Here is a 20,916-nt window from a genome sequence, read left to right as displayed (position 1 = left end):
TCAACCCGCCTAATATTAAACGTTTTAAGTTGTCATAAATTCAATCAATTTAACTCGTTTCAAAAAAGCTCTTGATTAATATTATTATAAATTTAATATAAACTTATAACATCAAAATACCTATTAAGCATATGATTTGTAAATTAATAATAACATCAAATATTACCTAAAAACATATCGTCCAAAAGTTTAAATAACATCAAAGTACTTAATAAATAGTATTAAGTTTATAATGTAGTATCATCCATATAGAAATAAGTTCTTTACATCTTAAAAAAAGTGTATACACTTCAATCCAAATCAAAATAACATATATAGTTCAACAACAATATAACATTCATCTATAAATATGTTCTTTACATCCCAAGAGAAGTGCATACATTTCAACCTAAATTTAAAATAACTTTACTTCATATTCTACCCTTAGTTCATATTCTTCTTGTTCTTAAATTCCATGTGTATCAAATAGAACTAGACTTTCCACATAATTATCTAAATAGAAACAGCTTGATACGTCATTTTTTCGAAGATCCCATATGGTTCTTTGGCTATTTGGTTCATACAAAAGCAAGTCTCTATCTTCCCTACTCATTAAAACTTCACCATTTTTCTTAAAACCTATCACTCTTCCCCATCTTTCATTTGAATCAATATCGTATAACTTAGTCCAAGATTCCACAACTCCATACTCTTTCATCACCCACACCTCATACTTTTTATCAAACCGTCCGTGTAGAGCAAGTAATCCATTAAGCATTGCAATATATTCCCCATGTAATGAATATTGATCCCCTTCTATTTCAAAAACCTTAGGAACAGGCACTTCATGATAAACAATATTCTCATCACCAATCTCATAACCCAAATCAAAAGAAAGAATAAAATTGTGACAGGTATCATCCTCCTGCTCGGGGTAGTCCTGAGCAAGCCAGTGCAATCTCCCATTCATAAAAACCGAGTTCTTTCCATAGATAAAAGTCAGCACTTAATTCGAAAGAATGCCATTCCCTAGAACCGTTAAGAGCACAAATCTCAACCATACCAATAGTGTTATCAAAATGCATAATTCCCGCCACTTTGTACTCATTAGTTGGGGCGTGATATCCAAAGCCAGGGCAATAATTACATTTTGCAGATAAGAGATTTCTAACAAATGGAAGTTGCACGGTTCTATTAATAGAAGGGTTCCAAAGATAATATTTTTCATGAAGTTCACCATGACTATCAACTAGACAAATTAGTCCATTGACTGAACCGACTATTTGGAAGACTTCGTTCCAACTCCAGTTAAACGAATGCACATAGATACGAGTCTTCTCATAAGGAGGGTGGAACTCAATGAAATCTGATGAGTCTATGGCTGGATTGCTATGCAAACTGAAACATACCTTTTCGTGTTCACGACGTCCAAATAGAAAATAGGGTGATGGGCGTTGATTGCTGCGAGCGAGGTAAGCGTTGGCAAAGCGAGAGTTAGAGATGAGAGAGTACCATGTCTTGCAAACTGACCTAAACCTCAGCACTGACTTTGCCGGTAGTCCTAGAAGAATTCTCCAATCACCTCTGGGGGCAAATAGTCTGACATGTTTTTTTCTTTATTTCTCTGCGTCTGAAAATATTAGAGATGGTGATTAATTAAGGTTAAGGTTGTGTTACGGCTTATGCTTATATATTAACTAGTATTATTTTATTTGAAAGTACATTTATTTGAAAATGAATAAAATTAAGTAAAAATATAGCTATACGCAAACTGCTAAAAGAAGATTACAATTTTTTCAATTTGTACCACTTCTTGAATCAAAACCATACAAAAAAATCTTTGCCTAGAATGCAACAACAATTTCAAATAAAAATGTGCAATATATGCCCACTACATCAAGTGGAAAAGAAATATAACTATGCAATAATAAATTTTTTGCATTTAGATCCAACAGGAAAAAAAATCCCTTGAAGACACAAAGCCTTGGCATATGATATGATAGCTATAAAATGAACTTGCTTGCAGCTTCATGCAGAGCTGAAACACCAACATAGATCTGATATAGGCCCACTCTTCCATGGGTCAAATAATTTGGTGAAACATTTGACACAATCACTTGTTTAAGAAATTAGTACAAAAGATCATATCAGGTTGGACCATTTTATTAGTTGAAATTTTTTTTTTTGCAAAGCCAAAGCTTATCTACAAAAAATCATTGAATTCCAGATGGAACCAAAGGCAACATAAGTAATGGTAATGTTTATTGCAATGGTAAAAATCTCTATTGCACTTATAGTTATAGTTCATAAAGGTAATGTTTATTTCCATACCTACTATTTGTTTAGTATGTATGTAAAGTTGACTTAATATGTATCTTTCTCAGTTGCATTACACATGGTAAGTACAATTTTGAAGCAAGTCACATGGTTTAGTTAACCAACAAAATCTAACACAAATAAATATCTAAAACATATCCAAATCTAACCTTATACCTTTATCTAATCCAAAAGCCTAAATCATAATCTATCCCAAGAAAATACCCAAACCTAGATCATATTTGTTAAAGAAAATATATACTATATTTAACAATATTTGATGCACAAAATTTTAAATTAAAAAAAAAAATATACCAGAAAGAATATATTACCTTTAGTTTGTTTCAATAGGGACATAATGAAAGCCAATCAATAGATTAACTAACCCCTATGACAAAGAAAGACAACTCAAATTAGTAATTTAATTTGGTAGAACAAAATAATATATAATTGATGTTAAGATATGGTTGTTACTTAATGTCACCAATCACAACAATATAAAGAGAAGTATATAGTTGCTAATCCAAGTATTCTCTGTTATCCATTAGAAACTGTTAGTAGAAATAGACACATCTATCATCAAAAGCTTAGGTAACACACTAATGATATAAAACTAACCGTCAAGCGTTAGTTTTAAAACCAACACAAGGTATGTAATAAACTAATAATTTAAAAAAAAATGGTGTTCAAAGTGGGATATAAAAAAAAAAAGCAGCATTAAATAGAGACACAACTACAAAAATGGATTTCATATCAATATCTAGAGATTCTTAAGGAAATAATATTCTCAAAAGTAACCGCATACCACTTTGACTCCAAGCAAAATTATGAAAAGACCAAGGTAAAAGTTCTAAAATTTTAAACCTCCTACTCATATCAAATAAATGCTCAAATCAATGACCACTAAATTTTTAAATCTTATTCATCATAAATAGCCTAAAATTTACGTATGCAAAACTGCAAAAATGCTGCTTCATTATTAGGGGGAAGAAATTAGAGTAAAAGATTATTTGCATAAATATGAAACTGTCTCAAACCCAAGATTAAACTTCAACCTTAATTATTTCAATAGCATACCAATTATGTTTTAAATGTAAGTTTGCATCTAACAGAATTCAAGTAGCTAAATACATGCTGATCAAAATGAGCAATGTCCATTGAAGCAAAATTACTTAAAAAGGGAAACTGAAAAAGGTCAGTCATGTTGCATATCAGATTTGCATCATCAATGACAGCAATATCTGCCTGTTTCAATAAAGGTCCAAGTATTGGTAGTTACCTCACGGCATTAACCCATTGACCATTACTATTTCTAGATCGTGCTGCAAGCTCTAGTGCTTTATCAATAATATATGCTATCAGTATAACACCTCACTGAGTAATAATATGTGTGTTTTAGGACTTCATCAATTAAATCAAGATAGTAATCAACATCAACCGAAAGAAGAAAAAATAAAGTCAATCAAAATAACAATAAAAATCTAAAGATTTCTTAAACAAAACCCAATAACTATTTAGCATCAAATCAACTGTGCGTAAAACTTTTATTGAACCCCATAAACAAAACTATCTGCAACAAACAACCCATATATATCACTGAAAATTCTAAAACCACAATCTACATCAATATAAAATAATTTTTCAGCCAAATAAATTAATCACCAGGCTGACTCTTAGGCCTTTCATAAACACAAACAAAAAAAACCATTAAATCAATACTATCTCCTCTGTTTGCATCATTTAGTAGGCTGCCTTTCCTTTGTTTGGTTTCAATTGAAAAACTTAAATTCTGAGAAAAGAGAAAGAGGAAAGCAAGCGTACCTAGGCTTTGGGTATGGAGTTTGATTTTCAATTGAAAACAATAACAGACAAAGAATGAGTCACATAATACAGAGAGGAAAACCAAAAGATGCATTGGCAGTGATCTGTGGTGGTGGCAATTCGTGGTGGCGGGAGAATTTGAGTTTTGGGTTTTGATTATGGTGGAAGGAAAGGGTGAGTTAGATTTAGGGGAAGGAGATGTTAGCGTGTGAGAAGAGGAGAGATTTTTTGGTTTTCAGGTTTTAAAGAGGTATGGGGTTTTGTAACGTGTATTTGGTGGGGGGGGGGAATGAGATTTATTTTTAAATCAAATTTAAAAAATAGAAAAAAAATGCTGATGTGAAAAATTGTGAGAGTTTCAGAAGTTTCAGTTTTATATATAGATACATAAATTAAGGTTAGTTTAAAATTATGTATAAAATATAAGATTATATAGTAAATAATATTCAATTGACACAAATTTGACATGTGTATCAAGAGTATAAAGAACATTCCGTCTAACGGTTTAATTTTCAAAATATATTGTAATTTTTAAAGAAATTTGTAGCTTTAGGCTACAACCAAATTTGTATCTAAACTTTAACTATTAAATTATTGTTAAATATTATCTCTTAGTCAAGAGCTTTGTAGTTTAATATTCTAATAAAATATTAATTTAATAAGATACAACTTGAGGAACAAAACAAAAACAAAAGCATGGGTTGTGTGAGATTTAAGTTTAAAATTTTTTTAGAAAGGACTTTTAGTTTGAATAGACTTTAAATCTGTTTTAAATTATTGTTAAATCATTCAACTTGAGGGGAAAAAAAAATTGAAAAATATGTTTACGTAGTGTTTAGTATGGGGGAATGTTTCATGATTCCTAGGAATGTTTAATGATTTCCATATTTGGTTGCAATTATACTAAGGATTCAGATATGTTAAGAGTAGCCACTTGATACAACCATGAAAACTATGGTTGAATATATATAGGTTCTAAATCTTTTGATAATAGACTTTTAGTTGAAGTAGAATTTAAATTTCTCAAACGTAGATTATAAAACTTTATCTAAATTAAACTATTGTTAAATCTTATCCTTAATCAAGAGCTTTGTAGCTTAATATCCTAATAAAATATTAATTTAATAAGATACAAAAGCATGGGTTGTGAGGGATTTAAGTTTAAATTTTTTTTTATAATAGACTTTTAGTTTGAATAGAATTTAAATATGTTTTAAATTATTGTTAAATCATGCAACTTGAGGGAAAAAAACAAAATAAAAAACGTGATTATTGTTAAATCTTATCTATTAGTCAAGACGTGAGTTTTTTTTTTTTTTTTTTTTTTTTTTAAATTTAAATTATATATATATATATATATATATATATATATTTAATATCCATCTATAAATAAGTTCTTTATATTCCAAAAGAAGTGCATACACTTCAACCCAAATTCAAAATAATGTAGTTCAACAAAAATATAACATCCACATAACTCATCAAATGTTAAGTATCAATGTTGGAAAGAGTTGGAGCAACCAATAGCTAGACTAATCATGACTATGACTATGAGTATCATCCATATATTCTTTAGGGTTTGTAAAATTGCAACTTACAATCATATCATGTATAAGTTTTTGTAACAACTTACTTTCCTTTTAAGTTTAAAATATATATTGGATATAAAAGGTATATGATAAATCTAAAATAAAATAAATATTTATTTGTTATACGAGTTAAACAAGTTGTGTTAAATGAGTTATTTCGGGTTGATACGAATAAATTGACATGTTACATGTGTCAATTGCGAGTCACATGGGTTGACCCACTTATCGCATTTTATTATTATTATTATTATTATTATTTTTTATATTGTGTATCTTTTAGGTTGACTTGTTTATGACTGGAAATAGCTAAGGCCCAACCTTAACTGATAAAAACTTGTGACGTGTTAACATTGACACCTCTAGTTAGAACCCACCAAGCATGAGCTATATGATTACGATGTCCTGTTCAATATCTTTTTCTTTTTCAGTATTTAAAGTACAATTAGAGCCTGTTTGGGATGTGCTTGTTTGCTTCAGCTTATTGAGTTTTTAGCTTCTTTTTTGTACTATTCATGAGCCTCATTGTACTATACAACTAAATTTATCCATATCTTCATTCACACAAATGAACTAAGTCTTGAAACTCTTAAGAAATAAGTAAAAACCATAGAAATAGGACCACACATATACTTAGGGATTTAAGACACAACAACTTCATAACCACTTAGTTTCATAAACATACAAATAAGATGACACAACCCTAAATTTAATAAACAAACCATATCAAGTCTATCCATTTCTTCATTCACACAAATGGACTAAGTCTTGAAGCTCTTAAGAAATAAGCAAAAACCATGGTAACTAGCCAATATCTCTTGAAAATTCTCATTTAGTTTGCATGTTCGACATGTGAAAGAAATGAAATAATCAAACAAATATAACTCAACAATATATATCCAAATTTTCAAAAAACAATAAACACTCCCAATAATAATTGAAACCACCTTATAACACCATGCAAATCACCCAATTGCTCCAACTCAACAATCCACCTCAACACAATTATCAATATCATAATATAGAATGTTTAAGAATGCCTACAAATATTGGAAAAAAAAGTAATCAACAAATATAACTCAACCAAACCTAAGGCCCTAAAACCTAGCTTTACCATCCTAAGACGAGTACCCCTACCCAAACAAGAACCAAGCAAGAATACAAGAAACTCATAGGCTATAACACAACCAAAACCTTTTATTTCCCTACCACAAACAATGTGCATTTACCAACTTATTACAAAGCATGTCATTACCAAACCATGATAAAATTAGCCAAAGTAAAACACTTGTCAAAAAAAGCACATATGAACTTACAAGATGAACCACACAACAAAAGCTTGTAGTAAATTCCTTATAGTCTCAAAATTCTAATCATACTTTCCGATTAAATTTGCAACAGGTCAGCTCTTTTTAAAAATTTGTTTGGTTCACTTAGTGTTATCCAAAAAGCTTGAAATTAAATATGGAGAAGTCCTTATATGTCTAGTATGTACCATAAAAAATTCAGCTTAATTGCAGATCTTTCACCATCATAGGAAACCAATCTAAAGACAAGCATTTGTAGGTTTGGAGTTCGATGAAGCAAGAGTTGTATAAGATGCCACTTACAAAGAATGCCAATTAAACCCAAGAAAGACAAATTATGAAACATGGGAATATCATCATGATTCGAAGCATGGAAGAGGATCTGCACAACAATATAAGAATCACAAATGTCAAAAAGTCAAAATTCACTCACAAGTACAACAATAACAATATTATAAAGTAGTAATCATAGAGGGTTAGAGCATGAAAGATGGCAACATGTCCTTACCTCTGCATTTACTCTAAGCAACTCCATGGATACAACATTACAAAATAGTCTCATGAAGTCCGTACCCTCTTTGCAAAATCTTCAATACTGTTGTCACGTTTTATCTCATTGGAAACGGCTATTTTAACCAAGTTGGGAAGGTTTTCCAACACAACATCCTCACCCAAATAACCATAAAAATAAAAGAATTCAAGAGCTGGGGCATTGATATGGACTATGTTTGACAAACGACATGCACTTAAAGTTAATGTTATTACCGTAGGTATGAGTATAATTATGTCCAAATTTGTAGCTAGGTGCAAATGTTGGAGGACAGGGCAGGCAGTGAGGAGCGAGAGAGAGTTAGAGTTTGCATAACTAACATTTAGAAGGTCCATAATCATGAGGCTTGGGAACTCCGGGGCAACTCCAAAGGTTGATTAGGATGAGTATTTATGGAGAGATCAAGCTCTTTCACACCATGCCGACAGGTTGTATGGATCCATGTGTCAACATGGAGTGGAAGACAATTTTTGTTTCAACGGATGTGCAACTCTTGTATAGGCGCGGGATTGGGAATTGTATTGCGAAGAATAAAGATCCTCGACACAATTTCCGTGAAACTAAAAGTATAATTTGATGTTGTAGAAGTTTTATTCTGATGTCGTCTTCGTCTTTGTCATCATCTCTTTCAATTCTCTGTTTCTTTTGAACCTTCATGCTTCCTACCATGGCTTTAATTTGCTGTGTGTGTTTTCTTTGTGAAAATTTGAGCGAGTACGAAGGATTTCGACTTTGGTAGGGGTTTATATTTGTTGAAATTTTTGTTATAGAATTTTCAAGCTCTTGAAACATATATCTAATAGAGTTTACTTAATCTAAACTATTGTAACACTTGATAAGATAATTACACATTGAAGAGAAATAATAAATATATAAGATATAAAACCTAAAAGAAAAAGAAAATAGTGGTGATGTGGAAAACTGTGAGAGTTTTAGAGGTTNTAGTATGTACCATAAAAAATTCAGCTTTAAAATAATTTTTTTTTTTAATTTATTAAAAATCATGTAATGCATTTGACTTAAAGCTGTCCCTAACAGATTTAAAGTCACAAAAAAAAAAAAAAAAAACCTATAATTTTAATACCATGCCAAAAGCTTTGAGACTTGATTAAACCTTAAAGTTACATGTGTAAGCACACATAAACAATTAGAGTTACAACCCATAACCTCATATAACAATCATCACAACACAAGTCAAGAAATTCAATCTCATAACTCATATAGGCAATTTATCAAATACTTGGTAAGCAAAAGACACATTCTCACATTATTTGCACAAATTTATAGTTAACACCACAACCACAACCGCCAAAGACATTTCAAAATGCAAGGAAGCCCTCTTTCAAAAATTAAACCCAATCTCTCGTATAAATCAACAACTCAAATAATTTCTCAAGAAACCCAACTCACATGGTTGCCAAACAATAAATCACTTGTCAAAAAAAAAAAAAAATACAAGATTTACAAATTTGCACGTAAACTTACAATGATTCAACCCTTGATGCTTAGGTCTTCTTACTCAAAAAGCCAAATTTGAATAAGAGCTTTCTGTACCAAAATCCAACCAAAACAAGCAAACAATAAAAATTAGCACAAAAGTTTCATGACCCGTTAAAGAAAAACCATATCAAAGCAAACCCATAAGCCAAAACACAAAGACTTACACTTTAAAGAAACTTGAACACCAAAAAAAAGGGAAAAGAGGATGGTGGTGGCAGTGGGTGGTAACTAGAGAGGGAAGAGCTTGTAGATAGGTGGGTCGGCGGTGGCCGATGGCAAAGGCGGTGAGCATGGGTGGCAGCAGCGGCAAGGTGTGAAGAAAGTGATATGGGGAGAAGAATATAGAAGAGGTGTAAAGAAGTGATGTCGGGGAAGAATATAGAAGTGGGACGAAAGGCAGAAGTGGGACACAATGAACAGAAAGAAAAGAATGAAAAGAAAGAAAAGAATGAAAAAAGCTTGTAGAAAAAGAAAAAGAAAAAGGAGGGACAAAACCGTGGGAAATGAACTTAGCGTAACTTTGTGTGGGAAGAGGGAAAAATTTTTTTGGGGAAACATAAAGCAACTTTTTCAATCCATTGGAAATTAATAACTTTGGTCAGCTGGTATAAATTCTGGCAACGAGAGGGGGAGGGGGGGGGGGGGGGTGTGGGAACCAAGTCTCTGAAATATTTAGGTTGGATAATTTTATTTTCTTGCTCCATAGTAAATTTGGAACTTCCAATTCATTGGGTAATTGTAGACACAAAATTCTGTGTATTCATTTACTATCGTGGAAAAGTGTTTTTTTCCCTGTAATCTCATTTTGTTCCTATTTCAACCAGTGTGTCTTTAAATCTTATATGCCCTACAGAGGTCTACCATGTTTTATGGACTTTGTTGACTATATCTTGTGCTTGGCAGAGAGCATGGAAAGAGCAAAACTTGCAATCGCATAAAACAAACTTGTTAATTTTTATGTCCTGCAATTGAGCTTCATATTTGTTTATTTTCTGTTCCAAAGATGGTTGACACCATATGTTGTTACTAAAGGAAGAATAATCTTTTGATGTAGACCTGTAGGTTTGACATATAGGTTACTTACCCAAAGAAAAAAAAAAACAATTAGTTTATAATATTACTATCCATTTCAATATCTGACTAAATCTGGATGAACTTTAAAGACAATGAAGCAAAACTCATTTATATAGCTAATGAAATTATGAAGCCTCAAGATTTTATTAGGTTAAGCAGCTCCACATTGAAGGCGAGGTTATCTTAGGACCCTGACTTGGAATATATATATATATATATATATATAGTCGCTAATGCATGCTATACACGAGAACCTACCTATTTGTGAGGTAGACTAAAATAATTTTATAAAATCTTAAATTAATTAAGAAACTACACCAATGCATGATTTGTGTTACAATTTAGTGAAGAAGTCATTGCTTGAACATGCAATAGCTTACAAAAAATTTGTCAAACAGTTTCAGATAGTGCAACAAAATAACTTAAAAATTAAAATATTAAAACTTAAGAAAGACCAAAAAATATTAAAGAATTAGATGATTCATTGCTTAAAAATTATTGAAATAAAACAAAATATATATGACTAAACAGAAATATAAGAGAAAGATGAGTTATATTCAAAAGAATAATCCATGACTATAATATTGAAAGGAATCAAAAGATTTAGAGCCTAGAAATTTTATGTTGTGTGAGAGAGAGAGAGAGAGAGAGAGAGAGAGAGAGAGAGAGACTACACAAATTTAGATGTTAAAACTTCCAAAATGCCAAAAAGATATATAATTAAAGAATATGTGTGTGGGTGACTACAATTTAGATGTTAAAACTTTCAAAATGCCAAAAAAGATATATAATTAAAGAATAAGTTATTGAAACAATTCAAAAAATATATGACTATTCAAAAGAGAAATATAAGAAAAAGAAAAAAATGCACTAACCCATAAAGCAATAAGTTTTAAATTTTAACTAGCTTAAACTTTAAACGAACCTTATCAGCATATGGCCCACGCTAAAAAATGTTGAGCAAAATCATGTAGTAGTAGCAACCTTAAATTTTAATTATTGCAAGCTTTTTTATCTTGTAAAAAAGGGCTAAAGAGAATTTGGTGGTTCATGTATGAAAATTATTTTTTAAATAATACATGAAAAACCATAAAATAATTTTTTTAAAATAAAGTAAAGGAGAAGAAAATAATAGAATAACAACTTATACCTCTACTCAGGTTAAAAAAATCGGTTATATATATATATATATATATATAGATGAGGCCCTTTCAAAAAAAAAAAAAAAAAGTCCAACAAACAAAGTTCTATCCATATGATTTTTTCAAGGAAAATTTCTTGACACTTTACAGTCATCTTCAAAATTACATTTTTGATATTCACAATAATGACTCGTATGTAGAGCTTAAATGAAGGTTACCTTGTTGAATAGTTAGTGGAGTCGCATAAGCATATCATATTTCTATTAGTCTATTTGTTTATGAAGTTAGTTTTGACCATTTCTATGGCGACTGCAATAATAGAAAGAAAATTTTCAGAAATAAAATATATAAAGAATGAATTACACAATCAGTGGATGAATGATTGTTTGGTTTTGTACATTGAAATAAATGTAACTTGCAATATTAATAATAAAATTATCATATAACAATTTCAAAATATAAAATTTTCTAAAAATTGTAAAAATTTATGCATTTGCATGCTTTTTTTGTTAATATATAAAATCCTATTTTTATCAGATTTTTATAATTTAAGTTTTTTAATGACCATTCAGAAAAAAATTCCTTAAGATGATACTCGGGTCAAAGTGCATTTTCATTTTATGTCTCCTTGACACAACTAAGGCTACTGAAATTTGCATTGTGTCTCATCATAAATTACCAATGTTGTCCCTGCTCTAGATCAAGGGCAGCATTAGGCTTGAATGCCGTAGTAGTGATTGCATTATAACAAACTACCCAAAGGTAGCGATGTAAATCACATTATTTATGACTTTATCTTACATTTTAAATGACAATCTGTTATAAAATGAATAAGAGCATTCTCATCAAGAATGCTAAATGCTATTTTTTAACATCAAATTTTAAAAAAGCACACTCCATCAAAGGTGCTAGATGCTATTAATTTTGACATCTAGCTATAGTAGGCTGCTATCTCTAGCAGCCCACTGTAGCAAGATGTTAAAAAAAAAAATATTATTTGTTTTAAAAAAAAAGATTTTGTCTACCAATGATTCTTGATTAGGTGGTCAAGTATAGATAATTTAATAAATAAAATTTACTTATAGAAGGAATATCTTGATATCTGTATGATGTAATTTGATGAACAAACGATATGTGATTTGATAACAAGGGAATAATTCTTGCATTTAACTTGCACTGCTGCTGCAGTGAGTCTGAATCTGATATTTTATGATTTACACTGTCATGGTCGACTAGATCGAGTGGATAGGTTTCTGTGACAATTATAAAATGATGTAAATATTCTATTGCGTGATACTTCAGGAAATGAAAAGCACGTCCCAAATGAGGGACCAACACTTTTCTCTTCCCCTGCTTATTGTGTTTTTGCACCGGATATATGCAAAATTCCACGATTTTTCCAGCCAAAAGACCTAGTTAGTTTCATGGTGTTTCACTACTACGATTGTTCCCATGCTTGTTGACTACTTCATATCACAATGGATGTAATTATTGATTTAAATGAATAAAGAATAAAGAAAGAATAAAAATAGAATATTTAAATGAAGTGGTAAAATAATAGAACCTTTGATTTTTGGTGTATTGTAAAATGAGATGCTAAAATAAATAAAGTAACTTTTTGATATGCTAAATGCTATATTTTATAGCATTCCTGATGAGAATGCTCTAATGTTAGCAAATTTGGTTGACTAGTTACACTCCATGTTTCTTCTCACTTATGGCAAGGGAACCTATTTTAAGCATCAAATATAGGATTAAAATAGTGATGAATGAACTAAAATAGTTGAATCGTTTTGAAATGATGACTGTTTAGCACAAAAAAAGTATTCTGTATCAAATGATATCATGTTATCCGTATCAAAATCCAATAAATGAGAGACGTGTGTAAAAATAACTATCTATACTAACACGTCTTTCATTTGTTAGTGAGGTAGTTATATTTTGCTAACATATCTCACACTTCTTGAATTTTGATACTGCTGACATGGTATCATTTGATACTAAGTACCTTCTCGTTTAGTACATGCCTTAAGCATACATCATCATGAAAATTTTATTAAAAGTAAACTCTCTCTCTCTCTCAATTTATAATATCTAGTTCTCTCTACTATAAATTGTGGCCACCAATGATGAGAGCATAGCAGAAATCTGTCTTGGATTTGAAGCTGATGCAATAATGACTTTGAATCATGCCAAAATGTAGACGCCAGTGGTTGAACCTTATAAGTCACATTTATATATTACTTGAATAGACTCATAAGGTTAACTTAATTGCTTGATTGGTCGGAACCGAAAGCCGCAATGAGGCAATTCAAAAGCTTTAAAAGAAATTTGAAATTGTTGTTAACATTCAAGGAACCTGATATATTAATAGATGGGGTTGTCGAAGCTCTGCAGATAAGTTATTTTCCTTGCAATATAAGATGGTCATTCAAATCTTTTTTTATTTATTTATTAGCCATTCATATCTGAAACTGGCCATTCATGTCTGAAACTTAAAAAAAGTTACACACTTTTTGTTACAATCCTCTTCAACATGGAGGAGAAGAAGATATGTTATATATGTAAAGTTTACTAGTTCGGCCGGGATTTGATTTGGATTTTTTTATGGGGTCTGTTCCACATTGGAGTGACCTTGGGAAAGTTTTTACTTGTAACCTGAATTGTCCTTAACCAAAATAGTGAAGATATAATAATAGAGTATTGTTCAACCTTACCAAAAATATGGGCCTATTTTGTATATTTATACTTCAACGTGAATTTCAAATTACAACAAAATGGTTATTGTACCTATTGTAGAATTTAAATTAAAAAAAAAAAAAAATACCAACAGAGATAATGTCTAGGATTTAGCCTCAGTGATCTTAACTCTTCGACTTAATGTAATTGTAATGTCCCTTGAGTTTGGTGGCTGCAAATTATCTTAATTTATTTGTAACACGCCCCCTTAAGCTCAACGTCCATTGAGCTTGATCTGAACTGAAGCAAGGCAAACCGGGTTGAAGAAATAATTGGGTCCATTATAATACATTAGGGTTTGAAACAAGATGAGTTGGGTCTTAAATTAATAAACCAATGGCATGTTTGAAAATGATGAAATCATAGTTTTTGTTTTTGTTCATTTATTTATTCAATTTATAAAAAATACTTGCAAGTTAAATCATTTGCATATTTGGTGTCTCGCAAATAAAAGCAGAGGTGACAATTTGTTATAAAAATGTTGTGCCTATAGGACTACTCGGGTACTCGTCACTTGATATTTTGATTTAATAAAGTTTAATCTTAGGTAAACTATGTTTATGAGAGTATAGTCTCTTTAGAGAAGATGGTTACTTGGCAGTTTCACACAAGCACAACCACAATTTTTAGGACTCTAGTTTTGAAATTATACACAAATTTCCTCCTTGAGGATCATGGTTTTGGAAATTAAATTACTTGGTAAATTGTAATTTGGATTAACTTCATTATTTGGTAAACTAAGTTGTGCATTTTCTATCTTTTGTTTAATTTACGGGTGTACCAAAAGTTTGAATAGATGTAAAAAAATGTCTATGGAATAGGTCTAGTTTTTTTTTTTTCCCCTTCGAGATAGGGAGATAGGTATAGTTTGAATGAATGGCCACACAGAAAATGGACATATAGTGCTTTAGTGTGTGTCAGGAAACATCTTATTTAGTTTTTTTGTTGTTGAAAATGCGTTAAAATATACTTATATTTTGAATAAGTGAAAAAAATAAGTAAAAATTAGATTATAAAAAGCTGTACATAAAAGCTAAGCTAAAAATCAAAAAGATAATTTATAAGCTGTATCCAAACTACACTTAATGTGTAAAGAGTCCTTTAACAATATAAAATAAGTAACTATAAAAATAAAAATAAAATTAATGAAACATTTCATGCACTTGTGAGCACAAGTCTGACGAAAAGTTCAAGACCTAAATAGTTTTGTAACTCTAAGATTGATGTGTTTTATGGATTTTCAAGGCACGTACAAGACTGGTATAAGGTATATCTACCTTCATATTCTTCTTGTTCTTAAGAACCAGAATCCAATAGAACTAGGCTTTCCATATAATTATCCAAATAGAAATAACTTGATACGCCATTGATTTGAAGATCCCATATTTTTCTTCAATTGTATGGTTTGTACAAAGACAAGTCTCTTCTGCAAGATGGACGTCTGTGTGGCATAGTTACTAGAACTTCACCATTTTTCTTGAAACCTATCACCCTTCCCAATCTTTCACCAAGATCAATAATGTATAGCTTAGTCCAAGATTCCACAACTCCATACTATTTCTTCACCCACACATCATGCTTTTTTTCCAGCCAAACATATTGTTGGAAATAAAGGAGGGATATTACCTGATTTTTCTTTGGAATTACACAATATGATTTTACCAAAAGAGGTGACGGAGATGAGGCGTGGATCAAGTCACTATCTTGAGACAAATCACGTTGTCTATGGTATATCCAATATAGTTAGACAAATAGTTTCTGCATGTTGTCCCCATGATACAATAGCCCAGCCACCTTTGCTGATTATTCTTGCGAGCCTACACTGCTCGTAGGATATGACCTCTCTATAGTACTTTATTTTTCCAGAAAATTTAGTAAAAGATATATTTTGTGAATAGTAAGAAGCAGTAGAAGGTAAGTGTTTAGAACAATAATAAAAATTGTTTTTGAAAGTCTGTAACTTTTGTAATTAAAAAATAATATGTCTTAGAAACTTTTATTTCTTTCCATATTTATAGAGCCGGACATGTAACTTGTCCTTAGCCAAAGAATAAAAACATTTGCTAACTTTAAATGGTCATAAAGTTGTTCAAATCAATATATGATCAAAAGATTTCTTTATATATATATATATATATATAAACAGGTCAAAAGTTTTTTGCCATCGTATATACGTTGAGGCAAGTTAATGGGAAATTACTATATACTCCCGGAATACCATAGATGCGTATTCCCTTCTCTCACACGAATGGTGAGTCCCACTAATTAAATTCATGGTGGGACCTACTATTTATGTGAGAGGAGAGAGTACGCATTTATGGTACTCCGGGAGTACCTAATATTTTCTCAAGTTAACAACTAAAATCAAGTTTGTCTTTTAGTGTCATAATGTTATTGAAAACAAAATAATAGCCCATAAGTGGCTGACTTTTAGATATCAATTAATATTCTCCTTTGAAACTTTGACTATGCACAATAATTACAACCAAGAATGGAAAGCAAGTTGTAATGCTATAAACCATCAACAGTAAATTATATAAATGTATAGTTGTATAATTTTTCTGATACTTTCCATCTATAATGTTAATATTAAATATATTAAAAGAAATGTTTTAAAGCAAAAGTTTATAAAGGAAAGTATACTAAAAGCTGTCAATATATGGTATTAAAATCACATTAATTTTCAGGAATTTTTCTAACTAAAACCATGGACAATAGTTATTCAAATTTTGAATTATATTTGAATTTCAAAATTTAGCAATCAACGTATCTAACATTAAGGGGTAATTGATATAATCAATTCACATAAATGAGTATTAAAATAAATATGATATTTTTTATAAAAATATCCAACACATAGTAGTCGTCAAACTGCTCTGCCTCCACCTCTCCATATAAAGTAAGAATGAAATTAAGTAACCTTGATTGGATGTTTTAAAATAAAAGAATGGAAATAAATGAAAATGAATGGAATGTAAGTAATTTTGTTTGGGAGCAATATGGAGAGAATGTAATGAAATCATTTTATGACAATACTATTATTAAACCCCTATTTTAAAATAAATGATTGAATATATAGGGGTATTTTGAGAGTTTAGTAAAAAAAATCATTAAATCTAATTTTATTCCCTCCCATTCCTCCAAATTTTGGAGGAATGAAAATTTGAAGTTTTAAGGGAATAGAGAGGAATGAGTATTCTCTTCTGCCTATTCTATTCCCTCCCACTTAAACTTCCAAACAAGGGAAATAAACTTTTCATTCCTTCCATTAAAATTCTCAAATAAGAGAATGGAAGAATATTCTAAAATTATTATTTTCATTTATTTTCATTCCATTCTCTCCTCTCAAACGAGACCTTAGGCACAGGCACTTCATGAAAAACATTCTCATCACCCAAATTGAAAGACAAAATAAAATTGTGATAAGCATGCTGCTCGGGGTTTTGACTCTTCTTAGCAGCAAACCAATGCAATGCCCCATTCATAGAAACCTAGAGAGTCTCGTGTTGAACAAAAAAGTGAGCACTTGGTGAGAAAGTAAAGGTAACATCGACCATTATTAAGAGTATAATTATAAATCTCAGCCACGGGCTCGTGTCCCTCCAAATACGTAATTCTCACCGCTTTGTATTCTTTAGTTGGGGCATGATATCCAAATCCATGACAATAAATATATCGCCTACTATGGAGATTTGGAAGCTGCATGGATCTATTAATGCATGGAAGGGTTCCAAAGAATAAATTTTGTATTGTTAACCAGACAAATTAGTGCATTGACTGAACTGATCACTATTTTGAAGTTGGTCCATCCATGCTCATACGACAGTGGAACTCAATGAAATCAGATGAGTCTATGGTGGGATTGCTGTGCAAAGTTAAACGTTGTTTTCCGTCGTAACCACGCCCAAATAGAAAATAGGGTGATGGGCGTTGGTTGCTGCAATCGAGGTGAGTGGTGGCAAAGCGAGATTTAGAGATGAGAGAATACTATTTCTTGCAAACAGACCTGAATCTCAGCAATGACTTCACCGATAGTCTTACAAGAATTTCTTCAATTACCTCTAGGGGCAAATAGTTTGACATGTTTTTCCCTTTGTTTCTCTGCATCTGAGAATGTGAAAGATGCTGCATTTTTTTTTTTATGGCGGAAATTACATTTTTGTCCCTATATTTTCAGGCGATTACCACTTTGGTCTCAATTTTATTTTTACCGCTTTTAGTCTCTATCCTGAAAAACGCTTCCCATTTTGGTCCATGTCGTTACATCAAAGACGGAAAATGCACATGTGGCAAACGGCAGAATTAAAAAAATATTAAAAATATTTTATTTTATTTTAAAATAAAATAAAATTTTAGTTATCAATAATTTTAAAATAAAAATATTAAAAAATTTAGTTAAAAATAATTGTTCTTCATGTTCTTCCCCAAGACATGGTTGCCCAAAAAATAAGAAATCAAGATTTTCTTCTCTTTTATTTCATTTTTTTAGCATCCAAACAAGCAAAAAATATATAAAATCATGATCAAACTCAGATACTCTAACACAATCAAGTAACAAAACCCAAAACACTTAAGTAGTCTTACATATTATTATCAACCCAGAGTTAGCGAAACGAGGACATTGAGCCAGACACCTGTGAGGACTAGACATTAGGTGTCTGTTTTCGCATCTTTCATTACAAGAAGGTGAATCTTAACGTTGAATCACAGAGTTACACCACCAAAATCCAAAGAGATTTTTTAGAAAAAGAAAACAAAGACTGTTATAAATTGAGTAAAATAAAAATAAAAATAATTCATAAATTGAACTGCCAATCAAATATTCCACAATTTCTTTGTTGGCTTACACACCCATCTTCCTCCTTCCCTCTCTCTGCATCTCCGCTAACTTACCCACCCAAACCCATCATCGGCAATTTTCGTTCTCTTTTTGTGTTTCTAATAGCATCATCATGTTTTTCTAAGAGGTCGAGGTTGGGGTTTGTGAGACTATGGACCGTACTGCTACGGTGGTGTTTTGGGTCGGTGGGCCAGAAGTTACTTGGCAACTAGAGGCCATTTTCTTTGAAACTTAGAGACAGATTTCGTTTGGGTTTTGTTATTTGATTGTGTTAGAGTATCTGAGTTTGATCATGGTTTTGTATATGTTTTGCTTGTTTGGGTGCTAAGAAAATGAAATAAAAGAGAAGAAAATCTTGAATTTCTTATTTTCTAGGCAACCATGTTCTTGGGGAAGAACATAAAGAACAATTATTTTTAACTAAAATTTTTAATATTTTTATTTAAAAATTATTGATAACTAAAATTTTGTTTTATTTTAAAATAAAATAAAATAGTTTTAATATTTTTTTAATTCTACCGTTTGCCATGTGTGCATTTTTCGTCTCTGATGTAACGGCAAGGACCAAAACGGGAAGCGTTTTTTAAGATAGAGAATAAAAGCGGTAAAAATAAAATTGGGACCAAAGTGGGAATCGCCTGAAAATGTAGGGACGAAAATGTGATTTCCACCTTTTTTTTTCCTTTCTTTTTGGGAGAAGATGAGAGATGGTGCACATTAGGGTTAGTTTATATAGTTGGCTTAGCAAGAGTAGCACATAATGTTTGGGTCTACAAAGTAAAACCCACCTCAAACTCTTATCATTTATTCTTCTGAAAAAAAAAAAAAAAAAAAAAAAAAAAAAAAACACTCTTATCATTTATATTTAGCTAAAACTTTAGTGGTGGCATAGCTTACCTCAAAGTCTTAAGGGTTGTTTGGTACCGGTGTTTAAACAACAGTTTTCAGTATTGAGAAATGATATGTCCACAATATTTTTACAACAAATCCTAAATGGCAGGTTATTACTAGTTGTTATTGTAAGGTTAAAAAAGTAATCTCAGTATTAAATTTAAATTTGAACCAATAACAACTAACCACCTATGATTTATTGTAAAAATGTTGTGGACGTAGTACTAATGTTTAAACGACAATAACATTTCTGACACGTATTTCTATAACACTCAAACACGTATTTCCATAATATTTAAAACTGAATAACAATACTAGAAATCTCCAACTAAACGGACCCTTAATTTCTATAGCCAATAAAAAACCCATTTAATTATTTTGGGCTGGACCAAATACACCATTACCAATGCCTACCCAAGAAAACCCAAACCAGCCTATTAACCACAAACTCTGCAAAGAAAAAATCCACACAACAATCAACAGCTAGTGCTATAGCCTTGAGAAGCTACAATGGTGAAAGAAATTGAAGAGGAGGCAATCCAGCTTGCATGGCCCCTAGGCCGTCATATAAGGAAGAGGGCTCTCATAAACAAAGATAGTCGGCAACAATGATAGTAACAAAGTAGCATCACTAGTGAGCTTTTCTTGAAGAAGGAATATTTTATTATTCTTGTTCTCATACTATTGTTTTCAAAGCAAAATCGATTGTAATAATCAGGTAACATGTATATAATTTGTGAATCAAATAATTCTTGTGAAGAAATTGGAGACTGAATTCTAGAAGTAGAATCTGGTGTAGTTCTCTCACAAAGATTTGTCACACACTTAAGTATGAAACTTTCAGCCTAAGTAATCCCGATGTATCTTCCACAACATGTCAAAGCAATGTCTCATGGTCTGATTTCTTGCGAAATTAAAACAATCTCAAGCCCAGTAATTTTTTTTTTCAGTATCCAAAGTCCAAATCTCTAATAAAAATTACCATAAATAATTTTAACAACAAACTATGATAACTGTCTCCATTGGTTTATTTTTCTTAAAAAATAAGTATAATTGTTACTTTCTCGTCCGAAACATTTACAAACAGGCAGAAGAAAATAAGGAATCTTAATAATTGGCATGGATAATGCCCAAATCAACAATGTAATTGGGTTCAAATATAAAAGCAGTA

General features: G+C 30.9%; 1 protein-coding gene and 1 long non-coding RNA gene across 2 annotated transcripts; both read right to left on the bottom strand.

The window, feature by feature from the left end:
- Positions 1 to 445: 445 nt before the first annotated feature.
- Positions 446 to 949, bottom strand: LOC136063802 (F-box/kelch-repeat protein At3g06240-like). Its single transcript, XM_065764709.1, has one exon. The coding sequence runs from the start codon at positions 947 to 949 to the stop codon at positions 446 to 448; it is 504 nt and encodes a 167-aa protein (XP_065620781.1).
- A 60-nt stretch (positions 950 to 1,009) lies between these two features.
- Positions 1,010 to 9,682, bottom strand: LOC136063809 (uncharacterized). The gene is made up of 4 exons (XR_010625448.1): positions 9,224 to 9,682; positions 9,045 to 9,107; positions 2,628 to 2,683; positions 1,010 to 1,609 (listed from the first exon to the last, which is right to left on the bottom strand). It is a non-coding gene; the product is annotated as an uncharacterized LOC136063809 (long non-coding RNA).
- Between the last annotated feature and the right edge of the window lie 11,234 nt (positions 9,683 to 20,916).

The sequence above is a fragment of the Quercus suber genome, unplaced genomic scaffold (assembly GCF_002906115.3).
Source record: "Quercus suber isolate HL8 unplaced genomic scaffold, Cork oak 2.0 scaffold_579, whole genome shotgun sequence".
Lineage (NCBI taxonomy): Eukaryota > Viridiplantae > Streptophyta > Magnoliopsida > Fagales > Fagaceae > Quercus > Quercus suber.
This window is presented reverse-complemented; position numbering and strand designations above follow the sequence as displayed.

Bases quoted from the DNA above. Each gene is read 5' to 3' on its own strand.
- LOC136063802 (XM_065764709.1), bottom strand. From the start codon at position 949: ATGAATGGGAGATTGCACTGGCTTGCTCAGGACTACCCCGAGCAGGAG.